The sequence below is a fragment of the Oryctolagus cuniculus genome, chromosome 6 (genome assembly GCF_051225735.1).
Source record: "Oryctolagus cuniculus isolate XC-2025 breed Fujian yellow rabbit chromosome 6, ASM5122573v1, whole genome shotgun sequence".
Classification (NCBI taxonomy): domain Eukaryota; kingdom Metazoa; phylum Chordata; class Mammalia; order Lagomorpha; family Leporidae; genus Oryctolagus; species Oryctolagus cuniculus.
In genome coordinates, this window is record NC_142872.1 from 129895389 (window position 1) to 129918551 (window position 23163).

General features: G+C 37.7%; 1 protein-coding gene and 1 pseudogene across 47 annotated transcripts in view; one reads left to right on the forward strand and one right to left on the reverse strand.

Annotated features, from left to right (window-relative positions):
• RIMS2 (regulating synaptic membrane exocytosis 2) overlaps positions 1-23163 on the forward strand; it is a 718020-nt gene that overhangs the window by 590199 nt on the left and 104658 nt on the right. For 27 of the 47 annotated variants that reach the window (XM_089336449.1, XM_089336431.1, XM_089336432.1 and 24 more), the window contains one exon: positions 1329-1570. The exons of the other annotated variants lie outside the window; for them this stretch is intronic. In XM_089336449.1, the coding sequence (XP_089192575.1) occupies positions 1329-1570 (242 nt within the window). The remainder of the gene's footprint in view (positions 1-1328; positions 1571-23163) is intronic. 47 annotated transcript variants of the gene reach the window in all.
• Positions 16180-16350, reverse strand: LOC108176528 (small ribosomal subunit protein uS14 pseudogene; annotated as a pseudogene).

Here is a 23163-nt window from a genome sequence, read left to right on the forward strand (position 1 = left end):
ATACCAGGCTAAATTTTGGAGAAAATGTGTACAGGTTAATAAAATTAACGTGTGATACTAATTGTTAAGTAGATTTTACCCTGTGATAGAAAAACAATTTTTTTTTCTGGAAGGTCAAGCTCATGAATTAGAGTTAAGAATTCATCTCAATAGGTTAATTTTCTAAGTCTCATCCTTTAAATGATGTATATTTGTTTGCAGATTTTTGTATTTTCTTTATTAGTTTATGTGTTAAACATTCATGTTGTCAACCCCAAATTAAAGCAGAAACTATGACTTTCTAATAGTAAGTTAAAATTTACTATAGATATGTAACTCTCCCCAGTTTATGTGTTAAACATTCATGCTGTCAGCACCAAATTAAAGCAGAAACTATGACTTTCTAATAGTAAGTTAAAACTTACTATAGTATGTAACTCTCCCCAGGCCTGCAAAACGGGCTGCTCCTTCATATCCTCCCATGTTTATGGGGACAAGCTGGATAGCCTGCTTCCAGCTCCTCACCCTGTACTCTGCCTCCCACCGCACCCTGTATCATGGGAAAAGCCAGGGTCCTTTCTTTCATGACTCCATTGCAGTGTTGGTCTTGCAATAGATCATGCAATAGCTTACATGTTTTCGTGATTCATTGATTGCTTTCTGACCATATCATCTAAAAAACGATCATGATTTTCTTTCTCTCAAATGAATACAAGAGAAAAATATCTTTATTTTTGGAATGTAGATTTAAATTAATAATTATGAAATAAATTATTTTTAATTTAAAGCTAATGAAAATTCAAGCCCTGTTAAGCAATTTCACTGCTTTAGATGAACTTTAATATGTTATTTTAAATAAAATGAGAAAACTTATTTTAAAGGGCATGTGGCGTTGGATGCTGTAATTTTGTCACATTTTGCAAAATTTCCTCCATTGCTTAATTTCTTGTTGAACGCAATGGTAAAGAAAGGTGGAGAAGAATACCTTTGGAAACAGCATGTTTCTGTGTTCAGTGACCTGAAAGCTTAGTCATACTTGCATACACCGTACTCTATTAAATGAGCTCACTGCTTTTGCATACATCTTTTTTTTTTTTCTTGTGACAGTGCCTTTTATGGCAGCGGAAATAAAACCTTTTGTCTGATTTGGCATAGTTGTATTAAAGTTGGCCTTGAATAGTAAAGCACATTCAAGACCGTAGTATTTCAAAAATTTTAAATCCTAATAATATGTTCTATAGATTACCTAATTGAATTACTTGTATGCTTCAGATAGTTCATCTAAAATGCCTTTTCTGTCTTTTCCCTTTTATTCTTATCCTCACTTTTCACGATCCATCGGCTGACAGTGTCTTTACCTCCAAAATGCAAAGCAGACAAATGGGCCTGTCAGGGAAGAACATGACCAAGAGCACCAGCATCAGTGGGGACATGTGCTCGCTGGAGAAGAACGACGGCAGCCAGTCCGACACCGCAGTGGGCGCCTTGGGCACCGGCGGCAAAAAGCGGCGCTCTAGCATCGGGGCCAAAATGGTAGCTATTGTTGGTCTGTCGCGGAAAAGTCGCAGCGCTTCCCAGCTCAGCCAAACGGGTAGGAGTTTTTATATTACATTGATTTCGTGTCTGAGTTGTCACTGCAACGCGGATTCTTTTCGCTCGCTCATTTTCTTGCAGTCATGAGTGGATGATGCCATGTTCCAGAGACGAAGGGGCATTTTTAGTTCATCCTTTTTGAAAAATCTAACAATGACTTTTTTTCCCAGTGGGCAATGAGCCTCCTTCAAAATGAACCTTAGCGCTGTTTTTGAAATGTATGTCCTGTGTTTGCTCCTCAGGGAGGAGTTAAGCTGTGGTTCCCCAGTTGCCAGTGGCTGGTGCTTTGTAAAGATGCTCTGATCTGCAGGATCTTTGCTCTTCTTTAGGTTCCTCAAGTTGGAACCAGCCACATTAATTTTCATTCCCAGCAAGTTGCCGTGAACATGACGCCTCCTATTTTGTGTGAATAATGAAATTCTTTTATTGCTGACAACCTAACTTCCTTTTTAGTTTGTAAGCAACATTTACCAGTAGACTCACTTTTCTTACTGCAGTTTTTATATTCCTGTTAAAATTTCAAGCAGCCATATTCTCCAGCAGCGCGGATGGAAGAATTTTCTGCTGAGTGAAGATATTCAGAGCTTTGCTACTTTAAAATTCAGTGTCTAAATCACATCTGTGAAAATAAATTACAAACAACACTGCTATTCAAAAAAGCCACTGTTAGCAATTAAGAAATTTTGTGAGTCAAAACAATGTTTTTTTTTTTTTTTTTTTAAAGCGTGTTGATAATTAAACATTATATCCTGGGTATCTTGGAAGTAATAGGGTATCTTCTAACAAAGACTGTAATACCATGTTTCTTTCACAGCAGAATAAATTATAGGCAACTGCATTAGATCTAATTTATGAATACAGGGTTCTATGTGTACAGAAGTCAAGCTGTAAGTCTATGGCACAAAAGAATTTGAGGCTATATTTATTCCTGGACCCGGCTGATCTTGGTTGTACAAACTTTTACAGTGATTCTGAAAATTCAGCCTTATGTAATAATGTTATATTTAAATAGGTAAGAACTATCCTAACAAAAACACAAGGAGGCAAAGATCCTTGTCCTCCAAGGGCTTGTATTCCAATAGGGCTACAATAAAGAAGTAAGCTTAAGTCTGTATCTGATAGAGTATTTTATTATGAATTAGCAAGATAATGCAGTACTTTAGACAGGAGATAAGATCTGAAACCATATCAGGGGCTGGCGCTGTGGTGCAGTGAGTTAAAGCCCGGCCTGCAGCACCAGCATCCCATATGGGTGCCAGTTCAAGTCCCGGCTGCTCCACTTCCGATCCAGCTCTCTGCTTATGCGCCTGGGAAAGCAGTGGAAGATGGCGCAAGTCCTTGGGCCCCTGCACCCATGTGGAAGACCTGTTTCTAGTATTTCTGAGTTGCATCACTAGGTGGATGGTAGTGCCATTAATAATTATTGGAAGTGTAAGAAAAGGGATAGATTGGGGGAAAGAAAGGGGTGAGTTTTTGATTTCAGACATTTTGAATTTGTGATGTCTGTGGAAATTCTCAAATGGAAGTATCTACAACATATTTAAATAAACACGTTTGAAGCCAGTTTCAGAGACAGGGACACAAATCATCAGAGACTTATCAAGTTTAAATGATACTTATAATTATCACTGAAATTGCCAAAGAAAGACCACATTGGCAAAGCAGTAGGCCGAGAGGATACTGTGTGCAAGATTTACATATTAGATTTGAGCAGAGACTGATGAGTCCAAGAAGAAGGCCAAAGGGATAATCTTGAAGGAAAGGCAAAAAGGGCTTTAAGATGATGGTATCACAGAAGCTAGGTGTATAGAAGAATTCCAGAAGAGAATGGCTGGTACTCTTATTTCTCAATGATAAATTACATATTTTTACAGTTTTGGCATTAATATCCCAGATAGATTTCTTTGAAAATATTTTATTCTGAAAAATATAGATCTGTTGACTATAAACTGAGTTTCTGAAACAACACTGATTTGATTTTTATTTTGATTAGGTCTAGGTTTTTGTCCTCAAAAACATTGTGATGTTGGTAGATTTAAGAAATGTAGTCTTGTTCCTTCTTATGTGATATAGCCTTTTCCTACTGTATATTACCTAGAAGAAAATAAAGCCTTTTTTGTTGTTATTACTATTAAGCAGCATTGTAATAGTCACCATTGTAATCATTCATAAAATTGGCAATTCTCCCTATGTTTACATAGTGACAACAGAATTCAGATTATATCTCATTTTGTATTCTGAGTTTACCCATAGAATAACCAACAGAGATTATTTTTGCATTAACTGGACTCCAGACATTGAATTTGTAGTTCTACATTTCTTTATGTATGTATTTTATGTTTCAAGTAAGGTGTTTCTATTTTCTTAAGAAAAAATGCAGGTTGGCGCCACGGCTCACTTGGTTAATCCTCCCCCTGCGGCGCCGGCACCCCGGGTTCTAGTCCCGGTTGGGGCGCCGGATTCTGTCCCGGTTGCTCCTCTTCTGGTCCAGCTCTCTGCTGTGGCCTGGGAAGGCAGTGGAGGATGGCCCAAGTGCTTGGGCCCTGCACCTGCATGGGAGACCAGGAGAGGAAGCACCTGGCACCTGGCTTCGGATCGGTGCAGCGCGCTGGCAGTAGCGGCCATTTGGGGAGTGAATCAACAGAAAAGAAGACCTTTTTTTTTTCTCTCTCTCTCTCTCACTGTCCCCCCACCCCCCAAAAAAATGCAATCATAAGCTCTAACAATCTTTAAAACTGAAGAAATCTGACTGCATGATTAGATTATCTAGAAGTATATTTAGACATGATTTATAAGATGTATTGAATAACTGGCCAGCGCCGAGGCTCACTAGGCTATTCCTCCACCTGTGGCGCTAGCACTCCGGGTTCTAGTCCCAGTTGGGGCACCGGATTCTGTCCCAGTTGCTCTCTTCCAGTCCAGCTCTCTGCTGTGGTCGGGAAGGCAGTGGAGGATGGCCCAAGTGCTTGGGCCCTGCATCTGCATGGGAGACCAGGAGGAAGCACCTGGCTCCTGGCTTCGGATTGGCGCAGCACGGGCCGCAATGCACCGGCCGCAACGTGCTGGCCATAGTGGCCACTTGAGGGGTGAACCAATGAAAAAAGGAAGAACTTTCTCTGTTTCTCTCTCTCTTACTGTCTAACTCTGCCTGTCCAAAAAAAAAAAAAAAAAAAAAAAAAAAAGATGTATTGAATAACTTACCTGAAATCAAGAATTACTGTGCATGTTTCCAGTTAGTTCATTTGCATTTTGGAAGACTACTGTAATATTCTCATGATTTCATTATTTTCTTGGCTTCTAAATGGAGATCTGCATATAATTAAGTTATTATTTAATGAATGATCTGATGTTTTTAGTTTTTTAAGGTGTCATATCTTAGTACATGTAAATACCATTGCTTTTACTAATATCTTATCAAAATAAGACCACTTACCTATTTTCTAAAGAGTAAAAAGCTCAGTAAAATGGAATCGTCCTAAAGAAAAATAATACGATTATTGATGATATCATAGTAATTGTGTGGAAACAATTGTCAAAACAGAAATCATTCGTAAAGGTATGCTAGCCAGCACAATAGTGGCTAAATCATATCTCTCTTCTGCTGTACTATTTTGTTTGTTCCTTTGCCTGCTAATTGGAGGCCAACCTTTAAAATCAGCATTTCCTAAGAATCATGCATTACTTGATAGGCGTCATACATAAAATATGTCATAGAAACCAAATGAAGAAAATATTTAAGAAAGAAGACACAGGCCGGCGCCGCGGCTCACTAGGCTAATCCTCCGCCTTGCGGCGCTGGCACACCGGGTTCTAGTCCCGGTCGGGGCGCCGGATTCTGTCCCGGTTGCCCCTCTTCCAGGCCAGCCCTCTGCTGTGGCCAGGGAGTGCAGTGGAGGATGGCCCAGGTGCTTGGGCCCTGCACCCCATGGGAGACCAGGAAAAGCACCTGGCTCCTGGCTCCTGCCATCGGATCAGCGCGGTGCGCCGGCCGCAGCGCGCCGGCCGCGGCGGCCATTGGAGGGTGAACCAACGGCAAAAGGAAGACCTTTCTCTCTGTCTCTCTCTCTCACTGTCCACTCTGCCTGTCAAAAAAAAAAAAAAAAAAAAAAAAGAAAGAAGACACAATCAATTCTTGTCAGTCTTCTGAAAGGTCAAGTAAGTGACAACGGAGAATTTGCCATTGAAATTGCCCAAATGGAGGAACTTGGTAGACCTTGACAAACCTTCAGTGCTAGACAAAGCCTGATGGGAGCAAGTTAAAGAAAATGGAGGGTGAAATAGAATCAACGAAAGTAAGAACACCTAAGACATACTGAGCACTTATTTTGTGGTGGGTACTGTTTTAGGCACTTGGTGTAAATAATTTAAACCTCACAGTAATGTTATGAAGCAGAATTTATTAATTAAGTCTGAGGAAACTGAATTTTGAACACAACCTTCAAATTGCTCTATTTATTTACTTAACATAAACCAGCTACTATAATACACATCAATCTCTCTCTCTTTATATCTATCTATCTATCTATCTATCTATCTATCTATAAGCTTTGAAGATTTAATATAGAAGAAACCAATTTACTTGTTAAATATCAGTCCAATACAGATATTCCTTGAAGGCAGGTGGCTTTACTTGTGGCTATGCAGGGTTCAAGGCTCTTTTCATCTCGTAGCTTTACCCTCTTCTGGGACTTCAGAGCCCTCTTTGTTCAGCCAGTATATGGCAAGTTTTATGGACAGAAATTGGAAATGGTGAAGTCACTTCTGCTTATATTCCTTCGGTTACTGCTCAACCAGATGTCTGATGCTAGAAAATGTGGGGTTAGGAAATGTGGTCTAAAGATTCCCTGGGAAGGCCGGCGCCATGGCTCAATAGGCTAATCCTCCGCCTTGCGGCGCCGGCACACTGGGTTCTAGTCCCGGTCGGGGCGCCGGATTCTGTCCCAGTTGCCCCTCTTCCAGGCCAGCTCTCTGCTATGGCCCGGGAGTGCAGTGGAGGATGGCCCAAGTCCTTGGTCCCTGCACCCGCATGGGAGACCAGGAAAGGCACTGGCTCCTGGCTTCAGATCAGCGCGGTGCACCTGCCGCAGCGGCCATTGGAGGGTGAACCAACAGCAAAAAGGAAGACCTTTCTCTCTGTCTCTTTCTCTCTCACTGTCCACTCTGCCTGTCAAAAAAAAAAAAAAAAAAAAAAAAAAAAAAAAAAAAAAAAAGAAAGAAAGAAAAAAAAAAGATTCCCTGGGAAAAGGAGCAAGCAGATTTCTCTGCTAAGCAAACCATAGGCTATTATTGCCATAAAGCATTAAACCATTATTTTCAAAAATTAAAAAGCACTTTACTTCATTTTTTCTGAGAGCATACTCTTAAAGTACTATTATAAGTTATAATTAACACATTGAATTTTAACCTTCTTTTAAAATATTTATATATATTTTATATGTTATAAAAGTATAGTGGAATATGTGTGCCACTTACAAATAATTTTTTACTGAAATAGATGTGATATTTTTATAAATTTAAATCTGCTGTTCTGGTATACAATAATTAAAAGAAAGTGCTTTCTTAGTTCACAGGCTAATCATCATAGAGAATCTCATTGCTGACCAACTCTCTATAATCCTGGAACCATCCTTCCTAATGTTTATTTCTTTGAACAATATTCAGACCAGGCATGCAGAAAGTGACATGATGATAAAGCCCCACAAATATATGACCATATATTAAATACAATAATATATGTCAAGGGGTCTTTGTTCTAAGGAAGAAAAAAACTAGACATGTCTCTTCACCTCATTGGAAATCTCAAATTATCTCTACAGAAAATGATACGATAAGGATTATAACAAACAGTGTGCCTTTAATACTGGATGTAGATATATTTCTCACCTATGAAATTATAATATTTTGCACTTATAATTCTATCATGTTATTAATTAAAATTTCAAAAGCCATGCTTTTGTATTTACCAGGTTCAAGTGGTTCAAGTGTTATAGATGATGTAAACAAAATCTTACCTATAAGTGAAAACTATCAACATATGATAAATTATATTAAAGTACATCTATAGCAAGCTATCATCAGTATGTTCCTGCAAAGAAACCCAATTTTATTGTGAATGGAAATTAATCCAGTGCTTCTTAAATCTGATTTGGATTTCATATAATTTGCTGTAAAAGCACTTCTGTTTTGTATTTTCAATTGTGGCAAACCTAGATAATGGAAAATTTACCTCTAACAACTTTTAATTGTACACTTTGTCATTGTTAGATGGATTCATTTTGTAGTACAACCACAACCACTTCTACCATTTGGATATTAGTTTAGATGTTGAATGTCTCACAAAGGCCCAAGTGTCAAAGGATTGGTTCCTCAGGATGGAATTTTAATGTAGATGTGCTGTTTTGGAGGTGGGCCAAGTGGGAAGTCATTAGGGGGTGCCTTTAGAAGGCAGTTTTCGTGAGGGTGAGTTATGAAAGCCTGAGTTGACCCAACCACTCTTTCTCTGTGCTTCCTGGCTCACCACATGGTCCCTTTGCATGTGTTCTGCCTTTGCTGTCAGTGCCTTCCCAGAGGCCAAACCAGTGAGACTACCTGATCTTGGACTTAAACCTACAAAACTGAAGGCTGAAACTTTTTTTTCTTTATTAATTAGTTGCTTCAGGTGTTAGTAATGCAAAGCTGACAACCACCATCCATCTCCATGGATTTTTGTCTTGCAAAACTAAAACTCTGTACCTATTAAATAATAATTTCCCATTCTCCCTCTAGCCCTTAGCAACCACTGAGCTACTTCAATCTGTATGAATTTGGCTACTCTATGTACCTCATTCATGTTGTAGCATATTTCCAAATTTGCTTCCGTTTTAATTTTGAGTAATATAACTGTGTGTGTATGTGTGTGTGAGAGAGAGCGAGCTAGCAAGCAAGCACACTTTGTTTATTCATTCGTCTGTCAATAGGCATTTGAGCTGCTCATCTTTTGACTATTGTAATTAATGCTCCTAAGAACATGAATGTATGAATGTCTCTTCTAAACTTTCCTAATACTTATTTCTTTGTATAATACTCATGGTAGGCATGTAGAAATTGGTTTGATGATAAAGCCCACAAATACACAAGCATATATTAAATACAGTAATATATGTGGAGAAAATTTTCAGCTATTTTATGCATCCCAAGAGTGGAATTGCTGGATCACATCATAGTTTTCCAGTTTTTGAGGAACTGCCATATTGTTTTTAAGAACAGCTGCACAAGTTTACATTCTCACAAGCAATGCATGAGGAATTTGTTCCCACCTCTTTGGCACTTGTATTTTGGGGAATGTTTGTAGATGAATATGTCTTAATGGATTTGAAGGTATTATCTCATTGTGATTTTTGACCTGCGTTTCCCTATTGATTAGTGATGTTGATAATCTTTTCATGTAATATTGGTCATTTGTATATCTGTTTCAGAAAAAATGTCAATTCAAGTCCTTTGACAATTTTTAAATTTAAAATTTATCTATTTGCGAGACAGAGACAAAGAGAACTCCCATGCATTGGTTTACTCCCCAAATGGCTACAACAGACAGAGCAAGTCCAGGGCCAAAACCAGGAGCATGAATTAAAACCAGGTAACTGGAACCCAGTCATTTCAGCCATCACTTTTGTCTCCCAGGTCTGTATTAATACGAAACTGGAATTAGGACCTGGAAGAAGGTATCAAATCCAGGCACTCTGACATGGAGTATGAGTAGTCTAAGCAAGAGCCTTAACCAGTAAGCCTAATGCCTTCACCCTTTGCTTATTTTTTAATCAGGTATTTTAGTTGTTGTTTACTTGAGGAAACTTTTCAAACAGAAAAATGCCCATTTTTCAGACTCTTGAAAAGAGTTATCTGTGCATTAGTAACTTTGTGCTTGTCTGAATCCCATTAGTCTATAAATTCCTTAAGGGGTGGAACTATATCTCACTTTTGTTCCTGTTATAGCCAGGATAATAGTTTAAATACTCACTGTTTGTTAAAATAAATGAATTAATAATTCAATTAATCTCCATTATAGACAAAGTAACTTAAAAGCACACTCCTCTAGGAATTAAAATGATATACTGTTTTGAAAGCTATAAATGATCATATAAAAATATGTGCAAAATATTTTCTATTTATCATCTCATACTCTTGTTTTTTATTGTTATTGTTGATGGAAAGAATAAATAGAATTCTTGAAAGCCCTTGTTAAGAAACTTTCAATTTACTGAATCTGCAAGTGCAAATTCTCTTGCATTATCCCTTCCCAAACATGAAGGATAAGGGATTATTAGCAATTTGCTGATGAATACTTATAGCCTTTTACTCAATTTCCTAAATCAGAAACATTATTTATATATTAACTCATTAAATAAACATTTTTGTCAGCTACATTATTTGCAAGAAATCTTTTAAAATTTTTTTAAATTTACTCTAAAGGCAGAGAAACAGAGATCGCATCAGCTGGTCCACTCCCCAAATGCCTACAATGGTTGGGACTGAATCAGACCAAAGCTGGGATCTAGGTACTCAATCCAGGTTAGAGAGAGAGAGAGAGAGAGAGAGAGATCTTCCATCTTCTGGTTCACTTCCCCTAATGGACGCAACTACAGGAACTGAGCCTGGCTGAACCAGGAGCCAGGAGCTTTGTCCAGGTTTCCAAAATGGGTGTAAGGGCCCAAGTACTTTGTTTATCTTCTGCTGCTTTCCCACGAACTTTAGCAGGGAGCTGGATGGAAAGTAGAGGCACCAGGACATGGATGGGCACCCATATGGGTTGCTGGCCAGCCCTGAAGGCTGTACCACAATGCCAGCCCAGGATGCAGGTGTCTTAATCACTCTGCTAAATGCCCAAACATTATCTAACATATAGTAATTTCCTAACAAATGGAAGCTACTATTGTTCATATTAACATTAGTTTAGCTGTTAGTAGTAGAAGGCTCAGATCAACCATTACCTTACAACATATGAATGATATTTAAACTGTGAGATTAAAGCATATATAATTTGACATGGGAAATAGCAGAGACATGGAAATGTGTCTTATCAATAATCAGAATATTTGATAAATAGTGAGAAATTAGACTATTACTAGCACTGGGACCAGATAACAAATAGTGAAGGAGTCAGAACCACAGGGTTGGCAGTAGGAAGCAACTTCAGGATTAGGAGCAGGGTCACAGCAATACGAGTTAGAAAAGATTTTGTCAACCAGAAAGATGATAAATCAATAATACAAGACAATTTTATTACTTTAGAGTATACATGAGGTGGGCCTAGTTTATGGTGTTTTATATTTCTATTCAGGGAGCTAGTGCTCACAGCAGGTTAATGCCCTGGCCTGTAGTACCAGCATCCCATATGGGCACTGGTTCTAGTCCCAGCTGCTTCTCTTCTGATCCAGCTCTCTGCTATGGCCTGGGAAAGCAGTAGAAGATGGCCCAATCCTTGGGCTCCTGCATTCGCGTGGGAGTCCTGGAAGAAGCTCCTTGCTCCTGGCTTCGGATCGGCACAGCTCTGGCCGTTGCAGCCATCTGGGGAGTGAACCAGAGGATGGAAGACCTCTCTCTGTGTCTCTACCTCTCTCTGTAACTCTGTATTTCAAATAAATAAAATAAATCTTTCAAAAAATTTCTACTCACATAATTACAAATTACAACTAATTCAACAACTTAAAACAATACAAATTCACAACTTAACCATTTTAACATAACTGTGGGTGAGCTTTGCTCTCTTCTCTGTTCTGTGTCTCACAAAACTAAAATCAAGCCATCATCCAGGCTAGACTTTTATCTGAAGGCTCAAGGGAAGACTCTATTTCCAAGACCAATCAGTTGTAGGCAAAATTCAGTTGCTTGTGGTTTTGGGATTGAGGTTCCCATTTTTCCTGACATATGATCCCATCATCTTTCAGCGGACAATGACACATTGAATCCTTGTTTTACTAAATATGTCTGACTACCCATTCTGGATCTATTCTAAATACCAGCCAGAAAAAGGTCTCTACTTTTATGGGATCCTGTAATTAGAGTGGGCCCATGTGGATAATCCAAGATAATCTCCATGTTTTTAATGTCCATAGCATTAATTATGTTTGAAAATAGCCCTTTGCTGCATAATGTAATGTATTTACAGAGTCCATAGGGTAGTATATAGACATCTTTGGGCAGTCATAACAATAGCATGAAAAGAGTAAAATATGAGGGTAAGTATTTGGCTTAGCAGTTAACATGTTATTTGTGATGTCTTCATCCCAATATGAAAGTGCCTGTGTTCAAGTCCCGGCTCTGCTTATGATTCCAAATTCCTACTAATGTGCACCCTGAGGGGGGTAGCAGGTAGTAACTCAAAATAGTAGGGTTCCTCCACCCACATGGAATATCCTGATTGATTCTTGGCTCCTGGCTTTGGCCTGACCCATCTCTAGCTCTTGTGGATATTTGAGAAGTGAACCATAGAAAAGACCCTTCTATCTCTCCTTTTGAAATAAGTAAAAAATTTAAAAAATCATAGTTAAAAATATCATGAATTGTTTAATTTCAATTTTCACAACCTGAGGTGAATTCATTATCATCTCCCTTTCACATATCAAAGAATTGAGACTCAAGAGTTTCATAGTAGACATGCACAGCTCCAAAGCTGGTACTGTTTATATGACCCCACTCCCATTACTAATAGTTTTTTTATAATTATAATGTTTTTTATAATTAGTTCTTTTCATTTTAGGAGGAAAAAACTTTCTCTTCCAACTAAATATTCCTTAGAGAAGGACTTTAGCATTATAGGCATTATTTAATTTAATTGAGCCTAATTAGAAGGTATAAATAGCCAAGAGACATCCATGCTAGTAATCAGTAAAGGCCTAGTAACTGTAAATAATTAATCAATAAAGAGTTTAATACTGAGCTGAGAAATACATGGAAGGAGGTCAAATTTCATTCAGATTAAGTGCTTTAAGGTTTCTGAGCATCAGTGTGTAAATGGAAATGCAGGGGCTGGCGTTGTGGCAGTAATGGGAAAAGCTGCCACCTGCAACCCCATCATCCCATATGGGCTCCCGTTCGCTTCCTGGCTGCTACACTTTCCAATCCAGCTTTCTGTTGATGGCCTGGGAAAGGTATCGGAAGATGACCCAAGCGTTTGGGCCCCTGCTGCCCACGGGAGACCCAGATGATGCTCCTGGCTCCTGGCTTTGGCCTGGCCCCGCCCTGGCTGTTGCAGCCATCTGGAGAGTAAATCAGAAGATAGAAGATCTCCTCTCTTTCAGTAACTCTGACTTGCAAACTAGTAAATAAATAAATCTTTTTAAAAAATACAATGTTAAGGTAAAGCCCATTTTACATGAAATTCCCATATACTCTGAATAAGCATATAGGGCTGCTAGAAACTTTTTAAAGAAATGTTTATTTTTATTTATTTGAAAGGCAGAAAGAGAGAGAGAGAGAGAGATTTTTTGTATACTAGATCATTCTCCAAATGCCCACAATAGCTAGGGCTAGGCCAGGCTAAAACCAGTATCCAGTAACTCCATCCAGGTCTCCCATGTGGGTGACAGAGACTCAAGGACTTGAGCCATCACCCGCTGCCTCCCATGCATCCAGGCATCCAGGAAGCTAGGTTGGAAGCAGAGGTGGGACTTGATCCCAGGCACTCTTAGCGGATGAGGTCATCCCAAGCATCACAGTGCCTATGCTGGGTGCTTTTAACTCAGCTGAATCCTGTTCCTGTTACCTACTAGGAAGATTTCCAAAGACAGTTGCAGTTATTTGTTGGAAATTTAATAAAATCCTAAATAAGTAGTATAACTATGAGTGATGACACCTGGAGTAATTATAACTCATTTTCCCAGTACATGCAAAAAGGTAGAACTGTTGTTAATTGTCTCCCTGGGGTTTGAAAGCTGTTTGGTGTTTGCAGACTTTGCAGATTAAAAAGCACCAACGTATAATCATTTTTCTTCTCTGGACAAATCCTTGCAATTTTTATTTTAGGATGATGCGTTTTTTTCATGACACTTTGTTATTCATTACCTTAGAACATTTTAGTATAACATTGTTCAGTAAATATTTATTGAATTTCTACTATTTGACAAATAACATAGTATGTGCTAACTGGGGTCCTCCTCATATGCTATGTATGTTACAGTGAGAGAGACAGCCTTCACAAGTGAATTAATTTATAATTAAAGTTACAAGGCTTACCATGTTGGAAAAGTACCAGTATGTAAGTATCTGGCTTGTCTTTCTATCCACAAAGCCAAATGATCTTTTGATTTAAATTCAACATAATAGGATCTGAATTTGTACACTATATGAGTACTGTTAGGAAACAGGCCATAGATTCTAGCCTAGAATATTCTAGCCTAGAAATATGCTTGGAATTAAAATAATGGAAAGTGGAGTATTATATACTGCTCTAGGCATTAAAAGTTTGGCACTAACATATAAATGTGATTTCTATAACTTTTATCCAAAGAGCGATTTGTTTTTGTTTTTGCATTCTGAAAAATATTTTTAATTCACTGTTGGTTGAATCCAAAGATGCAGAAACTATGGATTTGAGGACTTAGTATAAAATAATTTTATTGCCTTTTATTTTTGGAGAAAAAAACTTCATTTCATAAAATAAACACAAATTTCTTTAATCATCCTTGTATTTTTTAAAAGCAACCTATTTTAACATATAGAAAAGTCATTTTCTTCTGAAACTAGAGCTCTCTGTGTCAAAGGGCAGATGAATGGCCAAAGATTGCTGGCTGTCATCCCAGCTGAGTTCCTCTTTAAGGAACTGAACTTAGTCAGTTGTGAAATTACCTTCATAGAAACTCCAACTGAATAAAGCTCTACTTTTCTATATTTTTCAGAATGCATCTGTACTGAATATGGAAAGGTTTTTTTCAGTACTCACTATTCATATAGAATTTACATTGATATAAGCATTATAAATAACTTAGAAATATTTTAAAGAATATAGAAAAGAGTGCATAGGTTATATGCAGATTTGACTTTTATTCAAAGGCCTTGAGCATCCACGAACTTGATTATCCTTAGGGTCCTGGAAGCTGTCCCCCTGAGTGCAGAGGGACAATGGTATCTGTGCTTTAAAAACAATTGCAGTGTAACCAACAGTGAGGTAGATGGCATTCCATATAACTACATAAATGGTATGTGTGGAAGCCCATTGCTGATTTCTTTTTCTCTAAAGATTTTTTTATTTATTTGAAAGTGAGAGTTACAGAAAGACACACAAACACACACACAGAGAGCGAGAGAGAGCGAGAGCGAGAATGAGAGATCGATCTTTCATGTGCTCTTTCACTCCCCAAATGGCAGCAGCAGCTGGGGCTGAGCCAAGCCAAAGCCAGGAGCCTGGAACTCCATCCGGGTCTCCTGCATGGATGAAGGCTCCGAAGAACTTAGACCATCTTCTGCTGCTTTCCCAGGTGGGTTAGCAGGGAAGTGAATCAGAAACAGAGTAGTCTATACTCAAATGGAATGAGCCAGAGCACACGTGGGATGCTGCTGTCATAGGTGGTGGCTTAACTTGCTGCACCACAACGCCAACCACTCCATTGCTTTTTTCTAACTAGAATGGAAAACTGCAGTTTATCGCTTTAAGGAAATGTAATAATTTTCCTTTAAAATCACATGTATTACTGAATGCACAGTTTCAAAGCAATAAGGATCCTCTCTTTGAGTTATGTTTTAGAATATAATTCTACTTACAGTCAGATCTTTTTTGTTTTATATATATATATTTTTTTTTGACAGGCAGAGTGGACAGTGAGAGAGACAGAGAGAGAAAGGTCTTCCTTTGCCGTTGGTTCACCCTCCAATGGCCGCCGCTGCAACCGGTGCACCGCGCTGATCCGATGGCAGGAGCCAGGATCCAGGTGCTTTTCCTGGTCTCCCATGGGGTGCAGGGCCCAAGCACCTGGGCCATCCTCCACTGCACTCCCTGGCCATAGCAGAGAGCTGGCCTGGAAGAGGGGCAACCGGGACAGAATCCGGCGCCCCAACCGGGACTAGAACCCGGTGTGCCGGCGCCGCAAGGTGGAGGATTAGCCTATTGAGCCACGGCGCCGGCTTTGTTTTATATTTTATAGTGGTGAAGACCAAGTGATTTTCATTCTTTTCATATTTGAATAATCTTCTTATATTTAGTTATGAATTAATTTATTCTGAGTTATACAGTCTGAACTTTAATAAAATTTCCTCACAGATTTTACATAATAGATTCTTATTTTTAGTCATTTTAATCATATTTATTTTTTCTTGGATATACATCTGTTTTGCATTTATCTTGAAGTGTAGAAATGTAAGCTTGGAAAAATTATAAAGGTATATATATTCTTTCTGGCTTTTTCAGTGAATATTTGTGTGTATTAGCAAGACTTTATAATGTCTTTTTGAATAAGAAAACTGTATATGTTTGTTTAGTTTTAACCTGATTTACACTCTTTGTCTTTCATAGTTGCTAGTTTTTTTTGTCATTGATATAATTTTTATATAAATTGAAGTTCTTTATTTTATGTACATGGAGGTAGCATGACTTCCCATAGTGCTGATGTATTGAAGAATCCATTCAAGGAAAATGAATTAGTCCAATTTAACAAAGTTGATATCCTTCACATACTGATGGGAACACTGGCGGCACACTTTGAACCCATATTTCCGGTTCAGACCTTGTGGATTTGTGCAGATGCGGCAAGAGTGGGAACCCTGGCCAGATTTTTGCAGGTGGCTCCAGTAGGGCTGCTGGTGACCCATCTTGCTTTCAGAGTGCAACGAGGGAAAAAGCATAATTGTTGTTTTGTTCCTAAATAGTCCTCACTGAGTTTCCTTCTATTTTCCATGAAATATTTCCATACACTAAGGATAGTTAAAATGCCATTATATTCAAATATTGCTTAAAATTTTAAGTGGGTGATCAGATTAGCATTCAGCACTTTGATTTTTAAAAGCATTATAAACTAAAAATACTGATTAAGTATAATTAATTGTGTTTTTAATAAATAAAATGTATTTTGGAGGTATTTAATAGAATATTAAAAATGTATTTTGGAGGTATTTAATAGAATATTAAGAATTATTCAAATTAGACAAATCCTAAATCCACTATCAAAAAACTTATATTAGAGAAGGTACATTTTATACCAATCAGTTGCTGTAAGATTTCAAAAAGATTACTTCTTATTAGAATGGGATTTCGGATAATTTCTTGGAAAGGTTGTGATTTGAGCCAGATTTCAAAGAATAAGTTGCATTTCTATAAAATGACATAGTGTCAATCATAGAGAACTTCAATAGTTTATGATAAGTTTAGAAAAACATATGATGTGCAAGAGAAATATGAGTGATCTCATTTAAAGATTATGTTTTTGAGTTTTTCTTGAGCAATTGGAACTCTTTTAATATTTGGCAGAATAGTGAGGGGGGCAGAGATAGGAGAAGTTATGGTATGCTCAAGGAACTACATTATGTTCAGTGTAACTGAAAGAGAGTCCAAGGGATAGAGGGAGAGATAAGCCTGGAGACTTGGACATGTAATACACTGAAAGTTAAGGTAAAGAGCTTGTAATTTACCCTAAAACTATTTATATGTGCACCAAAGTGCAGAAGACAAGAGACAGGGAGAACCTGCTAGAGAGCTTTTCAGTGATCTTTCAGCAAGTAAGTGCTGGGACAGGCACTGGGTGTTGCAGATTGAGCTGCCACATGGAACATTCTTATCCCGTATTGGAATGCTACTGGAATTACTTGCTTCTGATCCAGCTCCCTGCTAATGCACCTAGGAAGGAAGTGGACAATGGCCTAAGTACTTGGGTCTCTGACACCCACAAAGAGGACCCAGATGGAGTTCCAGGCTCCTGGACTCATCTGGACAGCCCCGGCTGTTGCAGGTACTTGGAGAGTGAACCAGCAGATGGAAAAATCAATCTTTCTTCTCTCTCTCTCTCTCTCTCTCTCTCTCCCTCTCTTTTTTTTCTTTATTTCCTTTTTCTCTCTCCCCCTCCTTCCCTTTCTCTTTTCCCCTCTCTCTGTCACTCCACCTCTCAAATAAATAAATCTTTTGAAAACAAAGACCTGAACTAATATTGAGGAAGGAGAAATGTGGATGAATTCTGTAGAAACAATCAATAAGACTAGGTGATAGGTTATAAATGAGGGAGACAGGAGACCAAAGCTGATTTCTGAAAATCTAGGTTGAGTAACTTGGTAGTCAAGTATTGTATTATTTATAGAGATGGGGGAACCAGATGAGGAGCAATGAGAACAATGAGGTTCCTTTGAACACAAACGTCCATCTCTTTAAGTACTTACTATGAACCAGTCACTTGGCTAAATGCCCCATATGCATTATCTTTATGTATTTATTTTCAACACATTGTCTCATTTAACTCTCAGTAAATATTATCTATTAAGATGTAAAGAGGTTTATATCATCAGGGTTAAACTAGAATGTATGTGGTAGAATTTGAAAGCAGCAACAATAGAGAAGCAAAGAGAAAAAAGTGCTCATTCAGCAGCTGGCAAACTATAAACCATAGGCCAAACTCAGCCTGATAGATTTTTCTGTTTTTTCTTATTTTGCTTGATAAATAAAGTTTTATTAGAATGTGCCCAAGTTTACTTCTAATGTATTATCTGTGGTTATTTTTATGCTACACTGGCTCAGATGAGTGGTGAGTGTCTGCTGGTCAAAGAAACCAAAGACCAGCAAATCCTAAATGATTTACCATCTGGCCCTTTAATGAAAAAAATTGCCCCTTTCTATTCTAGTTGATGTAATTAGGGATCCTAACATGATTTTATTCTCTAAGATGAGGTAAGTATTTATATATTTGAACTTAAAGGGGAAGGAATATTATACATACAGGAGAGGAAATGACTTAAGTGTGGAATAATTTTTAAATCTCAAAATATTATAAAGAACTCTAAATGTCATTTAACCCAGCCAACCTTCGACTTCATGCTTAATATTAAGTTTTGTCCAAGCTCCAAAAGAATTTCTCTTCTTAGCCTAGAGAATCACATCAAGATTCTCCAGTCTGGAGGCCTTCCTCTGTTGTGAGAAAGTGGGCGCTCTCTCATTTTTGGTTCACTGAAAATGCTTCCTCTCACTTTTGATATTTTGGTTTTTTATTTTTTTATTATTATGGCACACTATTTAAGAATGTAAAACAAAGACAATAATTTAAATACTCATACCTTAAAAGAAAAATTATTTGAAGTGAGTGTTCATTAGCATTTGTATGCTTAATCCAGGATGCTATTAGAAGACTCTTGTTTCTTACTCCATAATCTGGAACTTCTCTGTGAGCCTCATCTGTGCAGGGTGGGAAATTCTGCTCCTTGTGGATAGCTGTAGTTTAATATTGGCTGCCATTATTGATTTTAATGAATATCAGATTATTTTAGTGAAATAATCATCAATGTCTTGGTATATATTTATTCACAAGAGTTGCTACAAGGTTATGAAACATTTTATCCATAACAAAGAAAAAGCTACAAGCTTTTGCTTTCTTAAAGTATTTCCTACTCTAGCTATTCTGATCTTTTACATTGATTCTGATTCTAGGACTTAGAATCTTATGGTTTGGAAATAAAGATTAGCATCAAAGGACCATTTTACCTATTAGTAAAGAAGTTTAGGAAAAGAGAATAGAGGGAGTAGAATTTAAACCAGGCTGTTGGTCTACTTGATAACAGATTCCTGTGTGTGTGATGTGATGATTTTTGTATGTGTGATGATATTCTGAGCTTTTTCATTTGCCAGTCCCTATTTTATTTTATTTATTTTTAAATCTTTGTTTATTTCCATCTACTTGAGAAAGACAGAGATCTTCCATCCATTGGTTCACTCCTCAATGCCCACATTAGCTAGACTAGGGCCAAACCAACATCAGGAGCGTGGAACTCCATTTGAATGTCCCATGGAGATGCATGGTCCTAAGCACTTAGACCATCATCTAATGCCTCCCAGGATACATTAGCGAAGAGCTGGATTGGAAGTAGTGTACCTGGGACTTGAAGTGGCACTGTGTTATAAGACGTGGGCATGCCAAATGGCATTTTAACTTAATGCACCACAGGTCAAATCCAGTCCACCTTTTGTTTAAAAATTTTAAGGAGCACATAGGGCTAAAATCAAGTTCAGGCATAATGATAATATATCATCTTGATATTTGTTTAGTGGCATATTTATTTGGGGGAAAATGTTTTATTTCTTAAGCCAAATGAAACAGAGATAAGAAGCAGGAGGAGAAATAAGTGATATTTGTTGCCATTCCAGCTATGTTCTGGGTACTCTGCAAGCACTTTCTAACTTATTAAGTTTTGATTCCCATATTTGCTCTTTGAAATAGGGATTACAACCTCTGACTTTCATGTTTTACATGAGGAAATCGAAAAAAGCTATAAAAAGAAGGGTGGTGGGGGAAGAAGAAAACACAAGAAATGATTTTGTGAGGCAAGCAATTTTCTGTTGGTCTCCACTTTCTCTTCTCTTTGAATGGACAACTTTGTGTATCTGATCTCCTTTAAGTGTTTTCAGATTTTCACACTTTTCTCAGGAAGTAATTGACTAACTCTTTTTAATTAAGATGTAGGACAGGGACTGGTGGTGTGGTGCAGAGAGTTAAAGCTCTGCACAAGACACTGGCATTCCACACTAGAGTGCTGGTTTGGGTTCTGACTGCTCTGCTTCTGATCCAGCTTCTTACTCTTGTGCTGGGAAAGCAGTAGAAGATGGACTAAGTGTTTGGGCCCCTGCCTCCCATGTTGGAGACCCAGATGGAACTCTGGACTCCTGGCTTCGGTTTGACCCACTTTGAGCTGTTGTGGCCATTTGGGGTCTGAACCAACAGATGAAAGATGTTTCTCTGTGTGTCTCTTCTCCTTTCTCTGTCAATCTACCTTTCAAATAAATAAAATGAGTGTTTTTTAAAGGTAAAGAATAGTTGGAAATGCTTATAAACTTTATTTGTGAGACTCTAGGCATCAACAAGTGGAGGTAGAAATTTAGCAAGGCAGAGTGTCTGACTATTTATCCAGAATCACCCCTGTGATGGTTGTATACTCTCTTTTTCCTTCTCCAAATGCACCTTTGAAGAGTTGCCATTTTCATTAAGCCCAAGGACCTGGTACTTGTGTAAACATAACTGTTTTAGCATAATGACTTTTCAGTCATTTTTCAGTTGCAGTAACAAACACAGATGCTTCTTTTTTCCCATTATTGAAAACCAAATCCACAAACCACATTGGAACTTGTTCCTAAAGGTGGACTTTGTAGAACAGAGATACAAGGAACAGACAGAGAACAATACATCATCATTAGTCATGTGAAATTTTTACACCTTGGAGAAATTCTTTCTACAAGGTTAAGGAACCATCACTGAATAGGCCCAATAATCTCTATAGATCTGGATGTGGCACAGTTGGTAATAGTGGCTGAAATTATGTCAATCTTGAGAAATTGTTTCACCATTGATGCATATCTGTAATTCTAACCTGCTCACATCTGTACTGTCTTGCATTGGCTGCATTGCCTCTCACAATACATGCTTCTCCACTTCTGGTTTCCTGACTAGTATTGACATAACTTTGCTACATCTCCAACTCTTCAGCTCTGACTTCTTTTCCTGTCTTTTATTCTAAATTCATCTAAGAACAAAGATGATGAGTAGATTCACTAACCATTTCTCTTCTGGTTGGAATAACATGCTGAACTAGGAACAATCTAGAAACTTTCTCTGATTGGATCATAAATGTGACCAACCTCCACCATTGTTTCTATCACATCAACATCATCATACTCCTCAGTGTGTTCCTGCACACCAATACTGTCCTGGCTTCAGGTCGTAGTGGGCCTGGTTCTATTCTCTCACAAACTTTAATCTTGGTGTTTTAAGCTATTGGTTTACTTTCTCTTGCTTTGAAGTTACAGTAGCTGTTGCCATAGTAGTTGTAATGGCATCTCCACAGCTTGGAGACACAAGGCAAGACTTTCCATAATAAAGACAAAATAGGTAAACATTATATGGTAATTTTCTTTTCTTTTAGAAGAAAAACAATGAAATATAAATAATTGAATGTTCCACTACGCTCTCCCAATATTTCTTTATAGAATTTATTGTATACTTTTACACTTCTATCTGAAGTTGCAATGGTTTTATGTACTATTTTATCATTAGCAGCCATTAATAATATTTATTTACTAAAATCAATGTGGATATTTGACATACATAAGAAAGCAACATTCCAGAATTGAATTTACACTAAAATATGGAAGGTCAGTGGGCACATTTGTGCATATCACTTCTGTGAGTAATATGTTAAAATGTAATTAGGGGTAATAAATAAGGCTATATTTCCATTGCTTCTAAAGAAGATAACTCCATTTTTTAAAAATTGAATTAATAGAGTAAGACTGGCATTAAGAACATTTTGTGGATGTGAAACCAAAGAAAAGTGTTGAATGACTTCCTCCAGGTCTTATAGTAATATTACTATTGAAAGTGTCTATAAGAGGTGGCTCATTGTTTAATGATGTGGTGGTACTGCTTTTGTACACAGCTATATTATGGATAGCAATAATTTCCTTAGAGAATACATTAGGATATCAAATGTATATTATATGAAATCTCTTTACCTTTTTCAGAATTGGACAGATTCATTTGGCTTAGCATCTCACAAGTTTATGCCCAATTTCTAGCTTTTACATATCATTAAAAATTTTCATAACATAAATGATAATAAGAAAAAAATTTTAAATGCTTAACATTGATCATTTAAAAACAGTCACACAGGCAAAAATGGAAGAATCGCACATTGGTGCCTAGATAGAAGGTAGTCTGCTATTTTCAAATGATAATGTAAGAACAACGTAAGTACACAGTTTTTTCTACATTACTGACTTCATAAAAACAGAACACAGATAGCTGCATTGATTGAATGTTATTGTAAGCTCCCTGAGGACAGGGATCACATTTATCTTTTTAACAATAAAATACTGACTCAGTGTCTAGCACTGAATCAATATATGCTAATTTTATAAATATAACAAATCAAGGAAATTGGCATTCAATAATGGTGTCTCCATAATGCATTTCCCTTTGGCCCTGGTTCTAGCTTTTTAGGAGATGTAAAACTGTATATAAGGAATTCTAGTGATTTGTGTCTACCATATGAAAGAAGGATAGGAAGTAGGATATGAGTCTGAGACTATATGAATTTTCTATTGCTGCTGTAACAAATAACCACACATTCAGAGACACTAGACAACTCAAATTTGTGATCCTGTACTTTCTGTAGGTCAGAAGTCCAGGTGCAGTCAGGTTCAGCTCGTTCTCTGCATTGAGTGTCTCAAGGCCAAAATCAAGGTGCTGGCAGAACTTTGTTTCTTCCTGATGCCTCTGAGGATGAACCCTCTTCTGAGCTGATTCAAATTGTTGACAGAATTCCATGCCATATAGTTGTGGGACTGAATTCCCCAACTCCTTGCTGGTTGTCAGCAGGGCACCATTCTCCCCGTCTGGAAGCAGTCTGCACTCCTTGGTTCATTGGTCTCTTCTCCCATTA